Below are 16,346 nucleotides of genomic sequence, written 5' to 3'. Positions count from 1 at the left end.
AAGGTAACCACGAGTTGGACTCGTTTGGCATATTTAGCATTTTAAAAAGTTATTTTTTCAAGCTCTTTCCGCAGGATTCTAAATCGTTTTAGAACAAGAGGTCAAACCGTTGACGTTTGGAGGCTTGTTCCAAGTTGGAAAACTCTTTGGAATTCCTCCTTGGAGGTTTAATGAGACCGACAATTGTTTGAGACAGTCAGAGACCCCGCTAACTCCCCAACACATGAAGGGCCCGATTGTTCTCCTCAAACATCTAAATTATCATAATTAAACTGGATATTAGTGGGGGGTTTCTAGACGACTATATTGGGTTTTGCCCAACCAACTTTGCAGGGACCAGGAGAGAATAGGTCACTAACAAATTGTGGGGAGAAATCATTTAATGGGGAGGAATAATCATGCAGATCCCGAGGACAAGAAGCTGGCTGCTCTCATGGTATTCTCACTAGTTTGTTTAATATGCATATGTTGCTTCTTTCAACCTTTTAAACACCGATAAGTTGGTTTTATTTACTGTAAAGAATGGTCAAATGTGGGAAATTTAGATCTTTAAATCTCCTCGAAGCCACATATCCCGTAATTCACAAGAGAACCATCCATCCTAAAATATGTTGCCAATAAAATGGAGATATTGTTTTCCTGGCAGATGCAGAAATGGTCCCCGACAATAAGACTATTCATAAAAGGACTTAATTTATTGTAAAAATTTCAGGAGGGAGTGGCCCAAACCGGCCCCTCATATAAAGCATAACGTGATAAGAAGAGTTGTGACTTCGTTCCGCAGCCAGCGCCCCAGTGCTTGTCTTGGAAAGCGAGGGAGACGGAAAGATGCCAGAAGAACGGTCAACCCAGAATGCAGGCTTCGCGTATGGAAATGCCCAAACTCAGCCGAGGACACGCGATTATTTCTGGTTTTCCATCGTGAACCTGGTCTGCTGCTGCTTTCCTCTTGGGATTGCTGCAATTATATATTCTCGCAAGGTAATGGACATCGCCCACCGTAAAATAATCAATCATGCAATGGAGGGAGGGGACGGTACAGATGGAGGAAAGGGAGGTAATCCATGTCAAGCAATACATATACAGAATTAGTTATATACAGGGATATAAAGGGTTATAAGGACGGGGTTATACGGCCGGAGAGTATATAATATATAATATGAGGAATATACAGGATATAACGGGTTATAAGGACGGGATTAGGAGAGTATATAATATATAATATGAGGAATATACAGGATATAACGGGTTATAAGGACGGGATTAGGAGAGTATATAATATATAATATGAGGAATATACAGGATGTAACGGGTTATAAGGACGGGATTAGTTATACGGCCGGAGAGTATATAATATATAATATGAGGAATATACAGGATATAACGGGTTATAAGGACGGGATTAGTTATACGGCCGGAGAGTATATAATATATAATATGAGGAATATACAGGGATATAAAGGGTTATAAGGATGGGATTAGTTATACGGGGAGGAGAGTATATAATATATAATATGAGGAATATACAGGATATAACGGGTTATAAGGATGGGATTAGTTATACGATGGAGAGTATATAATATATAATATGAGGAATATACAGGATATAACGGGTTATAAGGACAGGATTAGTTATACGGATGGAGAGTATATAATATATAATATGAGGAATATACAGGATATAACGGGTTATAAGGACGGGATTAGTTATACGGGGGAGAGTATATAATATATAATATGAGGAATATACAGGATATAACGGGTTATAAGGGCGGGATTAGTTATACGGGGGGAGAGTATATAATATATAATATGAGGAATATACAGGATATAACGGGTTATAAGGACGGGATTAGTTATACGGCCGGAGAGTATATAATATATAATATGAGGAATATACAGGGATATAACGGGTTATAAGGACGGGATTAGTTATACGGCCGGAGAGTATATAATATATAATATGAGGAATATACAGGATATAACGGGTTATAAGGACGGGATTAGTTATACGGCTGGAGAGTATATAATATATAATATGAGGAATATACAGGATATAACGGGTTATAAGGACGGGTTTAGTTATACGGCCGGAGAGTATATAATATATAATATGAGGAATATACAGGATATAACGGGTTATAAGGACGGGATTAGTTATACGGGGAGAGTATATAATATATAATATGAGGAATATACAGGGATATAACGGGTTATAAGAACGGGATTAGTTATACGGGGGGAGAGTATATAATATATAATATGAGGAATATACAGGATATAACGGGTTATAAGGACGGGATTAGTTATACAGCCGGAGAGTATATATATATAATATGAGGAATATACAGGATATAACGGGTTATAAGGACGGGATTAGTTATACGGCTGGAGAGTATATAATATATAATATGAGGAATATACAGGATATAACGGGTTATAAGGACGGGATTAGTTATACGGGGGGAGAGTATATAATATATAATATGAGGAATATACAGGATATAACGGGTTATAAGGATGGGATTAGTTATACGGCCGGAGAGTATATAATATATAATATTTTTCGTGAAACTTTTTTGTCCTGCATATTCTTTATTATATATTCTTCTCTGTTTTAGACCCGAGACGCCGTTCTGTTGAACGATATACCAACGGCTGCCAAACATTCCCGCGTAACTCTGATCCTGAACGTGGTAGCTCTGATATTGGGAATTATTTTCGCCATTGTATTTACCTTTATTTATTACAAGTTTCTGCAGGAAAAGTGAAAGTTCTTGCGATAATGGAACCCGTATATATAGATATATATATATATACAGTATGTGTAACCTGTATTATTGGTCATATAACCATGTGATTTGAAATAAAATTTCCCAAGGGGATTATGAACCAAACCTAACTCAGCATGGCACATAATGACATAGGGATGCTCAGTGGCTACCCCTTAGCTGTTTGGGTTGGGGTGGGGTAATTAGTAATTCAAGGTTCACCACATTTTGGGGGCCACTTGTTGGGTTTATTCTTCGGAGAGACATGTCTATGAGAGCCGGATTAGACAGCCGGGTTATGACGTAACTATAAACGCGGGGACAGTTGGTGTTCAGATCTAAACATAACATTCAGAATTTAGCCCAATCCGTCTGGTGATAAACCGGACCCCAAGATCTTCTGAGCAGGCGCTCCCGTAAGGGATATTCCTCCACGTCCCTCCCAGACATTAACCTGAAGGAGGGCCGCTGAAGTCTCTAAGGAGAGATGGGAGCCATAAGGCAAGAAGAGCTGGGGAAGGTGAAAAAAATAATGAACTCTCGCGCACTTACCGGCAGCAACCGCAGTCCTCACCCATTCCAAGACTGCGGTCCAAGAAGTGATCCGTCAGTGATGTCATGTGTGAACAACACTATGACATCAACAAATTGTTTTTGGCATTTAAAGAAAACTACATGTCTCTCAAGTGCCCCTGTCCAATTTGGCCACGTCCTTCATTGATCCCCAAATCCCTGATGCCCCTCTCTACTCCCCTGAAGCCCCTCTTTTCTAGGGTTTGCTGGGTATGAGGGTATCACAGAGTTCTACAGGCCTAAAAGCCCCGATAATGTGTACAGAAACAGCAGGGAACGGCTTCGTTAATACCCAGCATTAGGGCACAAAAAGTCTGAGTAAAGCCCCGCCCCAGCCATGCCTCTAACCACACCCCTAAAAGGGCTCCGAAATCTCATAGATGGTGAGCTCAGTAAATCAGGGTCTTCTCCTCCTCCACCGGTGCGTCTTAACGCGTTATCGGAGCACCATCGTCGGTAGGTGGGTAGAGGCGGGGTCTGGGCGGGACCAACAGCTTATTTTACCCTATCTCCAGACCTCTAACCTTAGAATGTCCCCAAAATACCCTCGTTCCGCTCCACCCTGTCTGCTGGCTCTCTATAAATAAAATGTACGGTCATCCAATACAATATAATAAAGATAACTTTATCCACTTTCTGCAAATTAAATCTTAATTATTAAGGGGAATAATAACCCCCTCCCCCCTTTTAAAAGGAATAATTATTTCTAATTAAAAATCACGCAGAAAGAAATAGGTAATGGAAGAATACAGAACAGAGCTGTCGCTTCCTTTGCCAACCACAAGATGGCCGAATTCAGCTCTCGGAATCCCTAGAGGAAGCCGCGGTGGACGCCGGGAGTTGTAGTTCAGATCCGCCTCACACTGTGGAAACGCCCCCGTGTGGCTGCTGTGCGGTACTGCGCGTCAGCGACGCAGTTATAAGGGGTGTTACGTCCAAAAAGCGCGACCGGGGCGGGAAAAATCAAACAGCCGGCGAGAACGGGGTATTAGGTAAGGGAGAGACGCTCCAGAGGGAGGGTAATTTAGTGACAGGGAGCCGGAGATAACCTCCTTAATCCTATTAATGTGACAGCCGGAGGAAACATGCAGTGCCTGCCAGGCAGAGGGTTAATAGCGGAATAATAACAGAGAGGAGTGAAGGGGTGACTTTGGCAGCTCACTTATAGGGGATATGTGTTAATGACACAGGACGCATGAAGGGTTAATGGGAAGAGCTCCTTAACAGGTGACATAAAGGGCTGCCACTGTCACATAAAAAAGTGACAGTGGCAGCATGTAAACGGGACACAGAAAGGGTTAATAGGGACAGCATGTAAACAGGACACAGAAAAGGGTTAATAGGGACAGCATGTAAACAGGACACAGAAAAAGGTTAATAGGGACAGCATGTAAGCAGGACACAGAAAAGGGTTAATAGGGACAGCATGTAAGCAGGACACAGAAAGGGTTAATAGTGACAGTGGCAGCATGTAAACAGGACACAGAAAGGGTTAATGGTGACAGCATGTAAACAGGACACAGAAAAGGTTAATAGTGACAGTGTGTTAAGGAGGCACAAAGGGTTAATAGTGTCACAGTAAAGGAGGACAGAAGAGGTTAATAGTGTCAGCACATTCGTAGGAGACAGGGTTACTAGCGGCAAGTCTGCAGTAGACGTAAAGGGTTAATAGCGACAAATCATTAACAGGAGGGGTGAATAATTGGTAGCGGCGGCTCGTTAAGAGGCAGCGTAAAGGGTTAACATTTGGTTTTAGTAAACTAGATGGTTGTAGTGAGCTGCATTAACTCTTTGTGATCCGGAGCGGTCACGATACCCACTTCAATATCTGATTACCTAAACAGGGGAAACTTTCTCTCCTTAAGTGGAAAGTTAAGAAGCTCTTTGTGACCCATTAAGGGTCGCTGTCCGTGTCACCGGCCCCTGGGGGCCGCCCGTGGCTCTTTCATGCTCCGGCATCTCGTTAATAATACGTATAGAGAGCTGATTGATGAAAGCCGTTGCAGGCCGGGTTACGCCGTCTGACCTCATTTCAGCAAATGTGTGTTTGTCGAAATAAGATAAGCAGACTGAGGGGCGATGCCCAGGGGGCAATAGAGCGAGAGTGCCGGGCGATGCCCAGGGGGGCAGGAGAGCGAGAGTCTGGGGCGATGCCCAGGGGGCAGGAGAACGCGGGGCGGTGCCCGGGGGGCAGGAGTATATTAAATGTAGAATGAGACATAGGATGCAGTAGAGGCCACTAACAAAGGGTTAAACTTTAAGTGTGAATGAAAGAACGGATCCGAAGTAGCGAGACGTCGATTGGTTTTTAACTGTTTAAAAGTTCTTTAACGTTTAAGTGTTCGCGGTATTAATGGGGGGACAATCTGCGTTCACCCCTTCTGTGCTCTGGTTTTGTTTTTAACCCAGTGTTCGGCTCCTCTCCGGCACTGAAAGGGTTAACACCGGCGGGGTTATTATTCATTAACAGAGGTTGCGCGCCGCTTTCTGGAAGGGACGGAAATATGGACCGCAGGAGCCTGGCTCAGGAGCTGCGCCGGTGGGTGGTGGAGGAAATGGGGCTCACGCCACAGAAGGCCCCCAGTGAAGACATCCTACAGCGGTGAGCCGGGTGCATGGCGGCGAGGGAGCAGCAGGGGGCGCCACACAACACTAACTGTTTGCTTTTTGTATCAGACTCTTCATTGGCCAGTGCGCCGACATCTGGAAGTACGTAATACGTCACGTGTACAATCAGAGGTGAGCGCACGGCTTCCTAAACGCCCTCCCTGTATTAGCCTCTACCACCTATACTGGGAAGCTGTTCCACTTACCTACCACCCTTACAGATCAGAAGATCCTCTCGTTAGCAGTAGCCTTATGGCAGGATTGGAGAGGAGGGGGAAAAAAACAGTATTATAAAAAGTAGAAGAATAGGATTGTGACGTAAAATGTATCATTTTGTTTTCAGGGAAAATTTTATTTTTTATAATTATAATTTTTCTTTTTAGGACCGTGCGGAATATAGAAGGAAATCTCCTGTGGTATCCTTTCTGAAGCCACGGCGGCGTTCCCTCCGCGTGGGAACTCATCCCTGATATCTTCCGCGGGTTATTAATCTCTATTGGGGTGTACAGAGGATTTATTTAATAATAATGACTATTATTATAAGAACACTAATATATTATTACATTAAGAATAATAAAATATTATATTAAGAATAATATATTATATTTAGAATAAGAATATAATTGCTTTCAGAATAATAAAATATTAACAATGTATTAAAATAATTACATTATTAAGAATAATTATATTAATATATTATATTAAGAATAATAATATAGTAAGAATATTAATCATAATATATTTGGGAGGAAGTTAGATTTTCTTTAATAATTATTATAAGAATAGAATACGAATATATTACATTAAGAATAATAATATATAAAGAATAACATATTATTATGAATACAATAAGAATATAATTACATGAAGTTATTTATTATATTAAGAATATATAATTATAATATTCCTATTTATTATATTAAGAATATATTATAATTATGATTTTTATTATATATATATTTTTTGGGGGGGGGTTACATTTTCTTTGAAGATGTATACATTTTTATTTATTTTTTTCGCTCATGACTACACACCTTCCAAATTGCTCTGAATAAACCCGGTTTGTCACTCCATATCCGACGTCAGAAAACAGATTTTTTTTTTAAACGCAGAGATGGGGTTGGCTGCTGCGTCTCTTTCCTTTCCTTAACTCTGACTCCAGGTACCAACAGCTCCAGCACTCAGAGGTGAGTGAGCGCGGGCCCTAGAGGAGTCTCGCTGCCATATTCTCTAATTACATCGGATCCGGGAGAGCTAGAAACCCAGTGGGACTATCCCCCCCCCCAGTAACTCAGAGACCCCGTTTCTTCCGCCAGGCCCAGCGGTCCGCTAAGGAGGAGGAACAGCAGCGCAGGAAGCAGCTGTGCCGCGAGATCCTCGACCTGCGCTCTGAAGTACAGCATCTGCAGGAGCAAATCCACAATGCGGAGCGGGAGATCGTCAGCCGCGGTGAGACCCCCCAGCGGTCACGCAGGGACCTGTAACGCTCTGTTAATGAGATTCCGCATCTAAGACGGCTGAGGTTTTGTTTTTTTTCTCCACTCTTACCGCTTTAGATTTGAACAACGAGCGATCGCAGGATTTCTGCCGCCGCTCTCTGTTGCTGCAGGCTTTTAAGAAGAAGCGGGAGACTGAGTGCGAGGCGCTGTGCGAGAGCACCGTCCGGATACAGTTCCGCTGCCAGCAGCTGCGAGACATCAACCGGTGAGGGCTACGGCCGCTTTCCGTCGCAGACGCCGTCTTCTTCGGGGCGGCGTCTCCCTCGAGTAACGCTTCTTTTCTTGCGTTGCCGCTGCAGGTTGTCGCAGAGAGACGTGGCGTTTGGCACCGTGGATTCCGGCGTAATCACCGCCACGTACCCCGAGCCCGAAGTCCTGGTATCAGAATCCTTTATTGTTTATATCGTGCGTTTTGCCGCGGCAGGCCCGGGTGCTGACTGTTTCTGATCTCTGTTCCAGAGAGATGTCCGGGACGTGTGCCAGATGCGCTACGACTTTCTGCAGTCTCTTCACGACGATTCGCTGATGGGCTCCGTACCGTGAGTCTCTACCGTCTAACTCTCTCGCACGACTCTCTCATTTTTCTGCTGACTCTCGCCAAAGCAATTGTTCTTGTTTCCTCCTCCCGTCAGAGTGAGCAGCGGAGACGCGCGGTCCCTTTCGCACCAGCAGTGGATGAGCGTTTCAGAGGTACGCGTGCTGCCTGGAAAGCGCTCTTTGCTTACGGCGCTCATTCCAGATCTTTTACTCCTCTTAATGCCCCAGCGGGGGTTCTAAGCCCAAGCAGACATCGAGCGGTCTCTTAGCGGTAGAGTTCAACCAACCTTCAGAAAGGAAAGCGATGAGTTGACGTTGGACCTCTTTACCTGCTCTTTTCCAGAAAATCTGGTCGTCTTATGCCCCCAATCACGTTCTGTCTGCGCTCCAACGCCTTGCCCTGGAAACCACGGAGGAGCTGCGACATCTTCAGTCGTCGTTTGCCTCCGACCGGGCCGAGCTGTCCCGCAACGCCTCGGAAACCTCTTACAGTAACCAAGAGGAACCGGATCCCTCCGAGACCTTCAAGCCGAGCAGGTGACCTCCCTTGGACAGGGCGTCCCCCGTGTCGATGTTGTCGCTGATCCTTTCTGAGGTTTTCATGTAATATTTAGTATATTTTTGCACGTTTTGACCGGCCTCTCTGTCTCAGATCTGTCTCTGAGGGTGTGCAGCCGGATCGCTCGGAGAAGTTGCCCTCCTTCAAGCGCCTCCTTCAGGTGAGGATCCGTCTCTTCGTTCCTGGACCACCCGGGCCAGTTATAGTTCTTTTATTTCTAATTGACAGCCGATATATATTTTCTTGCTCTGCAGGAAGGGTGGGGAGACTCGGTTAAGGTCTCCTCTCAACTGCATCTCGTTCAGCATCAAGTGGAAGAGCTGTCAGAGCGCCTGGCGAGTATAATACAGGAGACGCACAAAACGCTTTCTGACGGGAATGAGCTGACGGCGCTCACCAGGTACGCGGAGAAGGCAGGGGGTTGTTATGCCGGCCGGGTAATTTACCGGCAGCGGTTTTGGGGCCGTAGCGGGAAACTTTTTTTCCTTAAGGCTTCATTCCTTGCGATCTCTCCCAGGGCGGCGTTTGACGCGGAGCTGCGCGCGGTGCTTTTGCGCGGCTGCCGGGACGGCCTTCTGCTGGAGTGCAGGGCTCTTCAGGACGAGGCGGCTGAGAAGATGCAGGGAGTGAAGCTCCTCCAGCAGCAGCAGCAAAACATCCAGGACTCCTGCCATCTCCTGGTCAGTCTCGCACGGCCCGGGGGGGGGACGCCGCGTTTACTCACCCTCGATGAGACCCTCGGACGTAACTCGTTTCTGTCCAACTTCTCGTTTCCTCCAGGAGAAAAAACAAAACCAGATCCAGATTCTGATCAAAGGAAACTCTGCCTCCAAAGCCCAAATACAGCGAAGCCGCGCGGAGGTAACGTAGGGGGCCACGGCCCTAGCAGAAGTCCTCTTGCACCATCGCACTCCCACTGATTTTAAGATTTATTTAATAATAAGCCCCCTTTTGTCCTGTCTTCTGGAAAGGCCCAGACTTATATCCAGGAGAAGCTGCTCCCTCGGCCCCAAGAGGTTATTCAGGAATCCCAGAGGCTGCAGGACTCCATCCAGAAAGAAGTCAAACACTTCTCGGCGATCTTCCTGCCGGCGCTGCAGAAAGTGTGTGCCGACGGGTGAGCGATCCCACCGGCAGCCCCGTGAGAATATAAAACCTCTCTGGTGTTTAGGGCTCCTCGTACGGCTTTACCGGTTGGAGTTTAGATGACCGCGTCCGTGTTATTAACCGTGGATCTGTGTGTCTTTACAGCGTAAACCACGTTCCCGCGCATGAACTGTCCATTAACCGGCTGTCACATGTAAACAGCCCCTACTACAACACCTTCAAAGGGCTTTACGAGAGCTTGGGTGTCTCTATTTATAAGGTAAGTTGCCCCCCCCCGGCAACTCGCAGTCTATTAGTTGGAGTTGTTTGAGCGCCAAGGGGCACATTGGAGGGTGCTGTTCGAGCTCTAGTGTTTAAAGCTCCTTGGTTGCACCATAGTTTGAGATCCCCCCCGTTACCGCCGCGCGTTCTGTGTCTCGCAGGCCCCCGAGTGCATCCTCGGTCACGTCGCCGATCTGAAGAAGCATCTGTTTTTCCTGCGCGCCCAACTTACCAGCCGCAACCAGGCGGTGCACAGCTTACAGCGCAAACTGCGCGAGAAACAGAATCCCGACACGGAGGGTAAGCCTCGGGAGGCTTCCGTTAGCCCACATTTTTATTGCCCCCCATTGATCTTTCTCTCTTCGCCCCACCAGCTCTGCTGAGACTACTCTCTGAACACTACGCCGAGCAAACGGAGCGTCTCGTTCCCAAACTCCAGCACCTGATTCAGCAGTGTGAGAAGAGTCAGGAATATGGCAGGGAGGTCCAGGCGACCGTCTCGGACTGGTGAGTGCGGATCCCCTCTCTCGGCTCGGCACCCGGCCTTCTTTTTTTAAATGCCGAACCTGACACCCCCCCCCACTCTCTCTCTCTTCTCCTGCCCAGGTGGGAGCAGCCGGCACAGCGGTGTCTTCCGTGGGAGCAGCGAGGGGGTCTGACCCTACAGCAATGGCGCGACAGATGGACCGTGGCAGCCACGGCGCTGCAGAGAGCGGCCGCCGGCCGAAGATGAGGCTCCTCCGGCGTTCGGACGCGAGGAAACCTTTCGTGGGCTGCCCAGGAGCCAATGCCGGGAGGCAGATCCTGTCTGCACTCCTCATTCTCGCCAGTAGGTGGCGGAACTGAAGTTACATTGTGTGCGAGCCGCATGAGGTCTGTTTTAATCAAGATTGAAGACTTGACGTCCTGGTGACACGGTGGCCCTTGGCGGGGTCCGAGGCGTGTCTGGGAATCTTCAGGCGTTTCATTCTGGTCTAAACCCCCCCGCGGGTAGAATGTACATGACCAATTAGGACTTTTTTTTTTTCTTTTTATCTCATGCGAGGAAATGATTAACCCCTTACATCCCCTGCTTGTTTTTGGCTAACCTTATATTATGAAGCGTGAGATCTCATTCCTGTCCGCGGTGGGAAGGATTGGGCGTCTGCCGCGTCCTCAACAAACTCTCTGAAATAAAGTGGTCTTTTTTTGGTATTTATGTCTTGTCTGTAAATGTATTTGGCGCTCATGGGGTTAAGGTTTTGCATTCTCGGGGGGGGGTCAGGGGGGTATGAGAAGGTAGAGTTGGGGGCATCGGTTAGGATCATGGATGGGACCTACGTGTCCTTTACTCCAACCAAGACACTTTCTCAGCCCCTGAGCCAACAGCACTTGGTTAAGGGCCGAGCCCCGGGTGTCGTTAATAAAGCAGAAGGGCCGCTTTGGGGCTAGAAGCCGCCTGTTTTATTCTGTATTTACGAGATGAATGCTCTTTAGATCGCCCGGGGAGAACGCCTTCCATTTATCGCCCCCGCGTTTGTAGCGTTATGAACAAGCGACCGCAGAAACGATATTACGAGATCGCTAACTGATATAAAAAACCTTTGTACGATTCTGTCCCTGCGCCCTCATCATCCTCAGCCATCCTTTTCCCGAATCGCCTCCCCTCTAAACCATCGCTTCGTTGTTCTGCTCTTTTTTATTAGCGTGACTGTTGGTGGCAGAGACGGGGGACACGGCGCACGCCGACCTCAGATTAGATCGCGTTCGTTTTACCTACAAGAGGAGCCAAGATCTCTCGTATCGCTCTAAAAATACATTTTCTGCGAAACCCACAGGAAGCCTTTAATGTGCTCTGCGCTTCGCAGCGGCGCGACGGTTTGCTTAGTGAATACGGCCCTTAACAGCCAAACTTTGCCGTTTTATAGTCGGAGTTAGGGGTGTACGAGTCCGATAAGAAGAGGTCTGCGCGATTATAGACTGCAGGGGGGGTTATAGGCTGCCATTGGCTTGAATAATGTTGCCATAGCAGCTCTAAAAAGTTTGTATGTTGTGGATATACCTTTTCTTCAGGAAAAAATATAGATCTGGTTAATCTCGGTTTGCCGGTCGATATTAAAGTGAAAGATAAAGTAAAGCGTAGATATATATTTTTTTTTGGGGGGGGGGGGAGTAGGGGGCAGTTGTAACTTTCCCCCCGGGTGTTTTCATTGGACGAGAGGAGAATTCTTGGTTTGCTTTGGTAAATAAAAAGGATTTTGTTTTTAAAAAAAAACCTTTTTTTCTAGACTCCATCTTGGTCCTGAAGCTTCTCTAATCTGCCCCCCTGCCATAATGTCTCTGATTTGCCCCTTCTGTTGTCAGCGCTCTAGGAGGGGGGTCTACGAAGGCTTATCTCCCCCCTTCTTCGTTGGAAGCCGCTGCCTTGAAGAGGTTTGTGATAGCGATCGGCACGAGAGGGGGAAAGATCTCTGCCGGCTGCCCCCATCTGCTGACTCCTCGCAAAACTCTCATTAACTCCTTATGATATCTGATTTACGGCTGAAATAGCCCCCCCCATAGTTATGGCGACCAGATCGTCCAATCAGATTACATGTAGACTGACGGCAGATCAGACCCACCGGATCCATCTAATCTGCCCCTAAAGACTCAGACCTTAATCAGTCGTTGGTCTCGTCTTAGATTCAGGAGCCGTATGTCTATCCCATGCATGTTTAATACCCTCACTGTATTACCCTCTACCACCTCTGCCTGGAGGCTGTTCCACTCAGATACCGCCCTCTGTTGTCATAACTATTGCCTGTTAAAAGATCCCCCTTTGGCTCTGTTCGTTTTTCACATGTTTACCTCTTGCCACGTAGAGGATTGAGGGGTATCCAAGGCTGGATCCGTTTTATTGAGCCCAGGTTTTTTAAGGTCAGAAGAGGTTACTTCATGTTTTTGGTCCCTTATCGCGAATTCTACGCGGAAACGAAACAACCCCAACACAAAGCCAAGATATATTTAAATCCGTTTTATTAATAAGAAAATACAAAATATAAGACAGACATCTGTGTATTTACATGAGAACGCGAAGGGCCGAGGGAAGGGGATGTACCTGAAAACAAGGGGGGCAAAATGCGCTGGGCGAGGGGGTAAGAGGTGCATCGTTACCAACGTATCAGTGCTTTTCCAGGGTCCGTTACCCAGTGCTTGGCTTTGGGGTCTCACCCCCTCCATGTAGAGCAAATGCCCTTAGAACCGGCCCTGAGCCCCGGGGGGCGCTCACAGTTCAAGAAGTCCCCGGGGGGCCCGGACCCCGTGCTGCTGCTGCTGCCGTTATCAGGGAAGTCTTTGGTCCTCTACGGGTTTTTGGGTCTTTGGTTGTGGCTCTTGGGCTCCGCTTGCGCCGGCCGGGAGAGCATGTCCTGCAGGTCGCACACGAAGCGGTAGACGTAGCGCTGCCCCCCCGTCTTGTGGATGATGTTCTTGTGGTAGTAATACCGGAGTCCTCGGCTCAGCTTCTCGTAGTTCATCCTCGGCTTGTTCTTCCTCCTCCCCCACCGCCTGGCCACCTAAGAAAAGCAGTCGGCCCGTGAGCTTAATGTACATAAAACCAGATTTTTTCACCCGAAATTCCCATGGACCAACGACGCCGGTCCCGCGTTCTAGAGCATTAGTTATTTGTTCCGATACGGAAATTCTAGAGCGTCGCTAGAAGCCCCGGAATCGAGAGATTAGCTACGGAGCGGAAGAGATGGAAGCGCCTGCCGTACCTCGTTGGGGTCGGAGAGTTTGAATTCCCAGCCGTTCCCGGTCCAGCTGATCAGCTTCTGACACGTGGAGTCTTGTAAAAGCTCTAAGAGGAACTGCCACAGCTGAATCGGACCGGATCCGCCTGCAAGCAAAAGACAAGCAAAAGGAGTCAATACCCAGGCCGGGCGCCAACGCGTTTCGGGAGTCTCTTTAACTACAACGCGGAGACGCCTCGTTTCTGACCGATACCCCGTTAAAGATTTACGGACCCGAGGTGAGAGGAATTGGCTGGTTTGGTATAAATACAAATCACTTACTTGACGGAGGGGGTTTGCTGTCCTTCGCACCGGCGACTCTCTGGTTGTAGGTTGGGTGGTACTTCTCTTTATCGGCCCCGCTGTGGGGTCCAGGCAGGCCGGAGGGTTGTTGGAAGCCAGGATTATTAACAGCGAAACCTGGGAACGTAACGAGAAACGTCACTCTGCTGGCTGACCCGACGCGCCCCGCGTGCATCATGGAGAACCGTGCCCCGGATAGAAGGCCTCCTGCCCCAGGCTGACCCCTCTTGCCCGTTCCTACCTGTTTGAGGGACTCTGTTCATCGTCGGGCTGTGGTTGCCGGCCGTCGCCTGCATGTCAGGTTGGGTTCTGCCCATGTCGGGGGACTGGTGAATGGAGCTTGAGTAAGAGTTGCAGCTCAGCCAGGTGGCCTCGTCCCAGCTCTGCCATTCATCCGTTGCCCAAGAGAAGCTTTGGTCGCCGACCGTGCCGGCTCCCGAGCTCTGGGAGAAGGCGTCCGATGGAGCGTCATGCTGGTAGTAGTACAGAGACTCGGCGGGCTGCGCCAGCTCAGCCAACATCTCCGGGTGCGGAGGACGATCTTCTGCCAGTGACGGCAGGAGGGTCTGAAACGTTGGGAGGAACTCGTCCGAAGGGCCGAGGTCTCCGGGATTCGCCACTGAGATGGGTCCTGGGGAAAAAAACAAAAGCGAACGACTGTAACCACCGGGATCCAGACAGACCTCCAGCGACCTCTCTACGGGTTACGGGCCAAGCTCCCTACCTGAGTTGTAGTGACCCCAGTAATACAGAGACTGCTCTGGGGAGGCATCGGAGGCGAGGGGTGCGCTGTCCCGACATACCGCGGCCCCCAGACCGTCCGAGGAAGGGAACGCTCCCTTTCCTGCACTGAACTGAAGACCGTTTCTGTCCAAGTCCTGAAGGTAGGACTCCCCATACCTGAAATCTGCAAGAAAAGAGCTGTTACTCAACTTTGCTCCTGCGCGGGGGGGACCAACGCACCCCTCACCCTCGTCTTCTGCCCGTAGCACCGTATCTGGCCACTTCTGCTGGGAGGCTGCTCCACTTATCTACCACCCTCTCTATGCAAAGCACTTATTGTACGTCGCGTTAAGTACGGCTGCTAGCTCTAATTATGTATACGGTGATCAGAAATCAGTAAAAAAACACATTTATCATCTGAAAAACCTTAAATTCAGCAAAACACCAAAAATAATAATCACTGAAAATTCAAAAAAAAAAAACACCCAGAGGCAGCCGGCATTAGCTCAGCGGGTAAAATCCTTGGAATTTACAGTTTCTATCACATTTAAAACAAAAAAAAGCAAATTTAATTGTTTGTAGAAAACATTGAATTTTCTCTGTGAACCCAAAAATCCCTTTATTAAAAGAAAAAATGGGATAAGGCTGTTTAGCCGGCTCTGCGTGGCTGGGGGGGGTTGATTATTTTTAATGACCCCCCCATGTGTTTGTTGTGTTTAGGAGGGGCTTACCTGATACCCCGGCATCCATGCTGGGGACCTCCTGCAGTGCGAGCTCCGGGCAATAAAACCTACTCAGGTCCATCTGCAGAGAGAGAGACGGAGAGATCGTTTTACCCCCCGTATATTCCGTACAGCGGGGACATTCCTCGCACCCCCCTGAATAAACCACGTGCCCCATACCTGCCAACTGCCCCATGATCTATCATTATTATTATTATTATTACTATTATTATTATTGTTATTATTATTATTATTATGTCTATTAGAAGGTTGGGGTCTGTTTGGGAAAAGCTGGGTTTTGGGGGAACACACAGGGGGTTTTTTTTTGGGGGGGGGGGTTGAGAATGGGATGTCCTGGAGACAATTCTGAGTTAATTTGGGAGTAAGGGGTCTGATTGGAAAGTTGAAGGTGCTAATGAGTGGGATATGGGGGTCTGGGTGGTGTATAGGGGGCTAAGGGGAAGGAGCAATAGGTGGGGTATTGGGGGCTCTGGAAAGAGGGATTAGGTGGAGTATTGGGGGCTCTGGACAGAGGGGAGTAGGTGGGGTATTGGGGGCTCAGGGCAGAGGGATTAGGTGGGGTATTGGGGGCTCTGGACAGAGGGGTTAGGTGGGATATTGGGGGCTCAGGGCAGAGGGATTAGGTGGGGTATGGGGGCTCATGGCATGGTTAGGTGGGGTATGGGGGCAGAGGGCAGAGGGGTTAGGTGGGGTATTGGGGGCTCAGGGCAGAGGGGTTAGGTGGGATATTGGGGGCTCAGGGCAGAGGGGTTAGGTGGGGTATGGGGGCTCAGGGCAGAGGGGTATTTGGGGTATTTGAGTTCACTCACCTCTGCTGGTTCTCGGTAGATACAATGTGTCCTGTGATGCTGTCTGATTCTCTAGCAGAGCCTCTGAAATGTTCTGGATCTCCAGACATCCACATCCTCCTCTCC

The 16,346-nt window shown here is 48.1% G+C and overlaps 3 protein-coding genes across 3 annotated transcripts; 2 read left to right on the top strand and 1 right to left on the bottom strand.

Annotated features, from left to right (window-relative positions):
• The first annotated feature begins 789 nt into the window (after nt 1-789).
• LOC128469867 (synapse differentiation-inducing gene protein 1-like) lies at nt 790-2,897 on the top strand. Its single transcript, XM_053451661.1, has 2 exons — nt 790-981; nt 2,622-2,897. The coding sequence occupies exons 1-2, from the start codon at nt 829-831 to the stop codon at nt 2,769-2,771; spliced, it is 303 nt and encodes a 100-aa protein (XP_053307636.1). The 5' UTR covers nt 790-828; the 3' UTR covers nt 2,772-2,897.
• A 1,415-nt stretch (nt 2,898-4,312) lies between these two features.
• On the top strand, nt 4,313-11,108 carry HAUS5 (HAUS augmin like complex subunit 5). Its single transcript, XM_053451637.1, has 20 exons — nt 4,313-4,336; nt 5,815-5,946; nt 6,021-6,083; nt 6,335-6,367; nt 7,114-7,138; nt 7,268-7,400; nt 7,508-7,655; nt 7,750-7,828; nt 7,910-7,989; nt 8,083-8,140; nt 8,331-8,524; nt 8,640-8,706; nt 8,801-8,946; nt 9,064-9,226; nt 9,327-9,407; nt 9,518-9,663; nt 9,798-9,912; nt 10,076-10,214; nt 10,289-10,421; nt 10,521-11,108. Exons 2-20 carry the CDS (start codon nt 5,849-5,851, stop codon nt 10,645-10,647), a joined length of 2,028 nt encoding a protein of 675 aa, XP_053307612.1. The 5' UTR covers nt 4,313-4,336; nt 5,815-5,848; the 3' UTR covers nt 10,648-11,108.
• A 1,791-nt stretch (nt 11,109-12,899) lies between these two features.
• ETV2 (ETS variant transcription factor 2) lies at nt 12,900-15,493 on the bottom strand. The gene is made up of 6 exons (XM_053451568.1): nt 15,421-15,493; nt 14,691-14,873; nt 14,208-14,597; nt 13,946-14,083; nt 13,649-13,770; nt 12,900-13,447 (listed from the first exon to the last, which is right to left on the bottom strand). The coding sequence occupies exons 1-6, from the start codon at nt 15,491-15,493 to the stop codon at nt 13,235-13,237; spliced, it is 1,119 nt and encodes a 372-aa protein (XP_053307543.1). The 3' UTR covers nt 12,900-13,234.
• Between the last annotated feature and the right edge of the window lie 853 nt (nt 15,494-16,346).

This window comes from Spea bombifrons, chromosome 12 (assembly GCF_027358695.1).
Source record: "Spea bombifrons isolate aSpeBom1 chromosome 12, aSpeBom1.2.pri, whole genome shotgun sequence".
Taxonomy (NCBI): domain Eukaryota; kingdom Metazoa; phylum Chordata; class Amphibia; order Anura; family Pelobatidae; genus Spea; species Spea bombifrons.
This window is presented reverse-complemented; position numbering and strand designations above follow the sequence as displayed.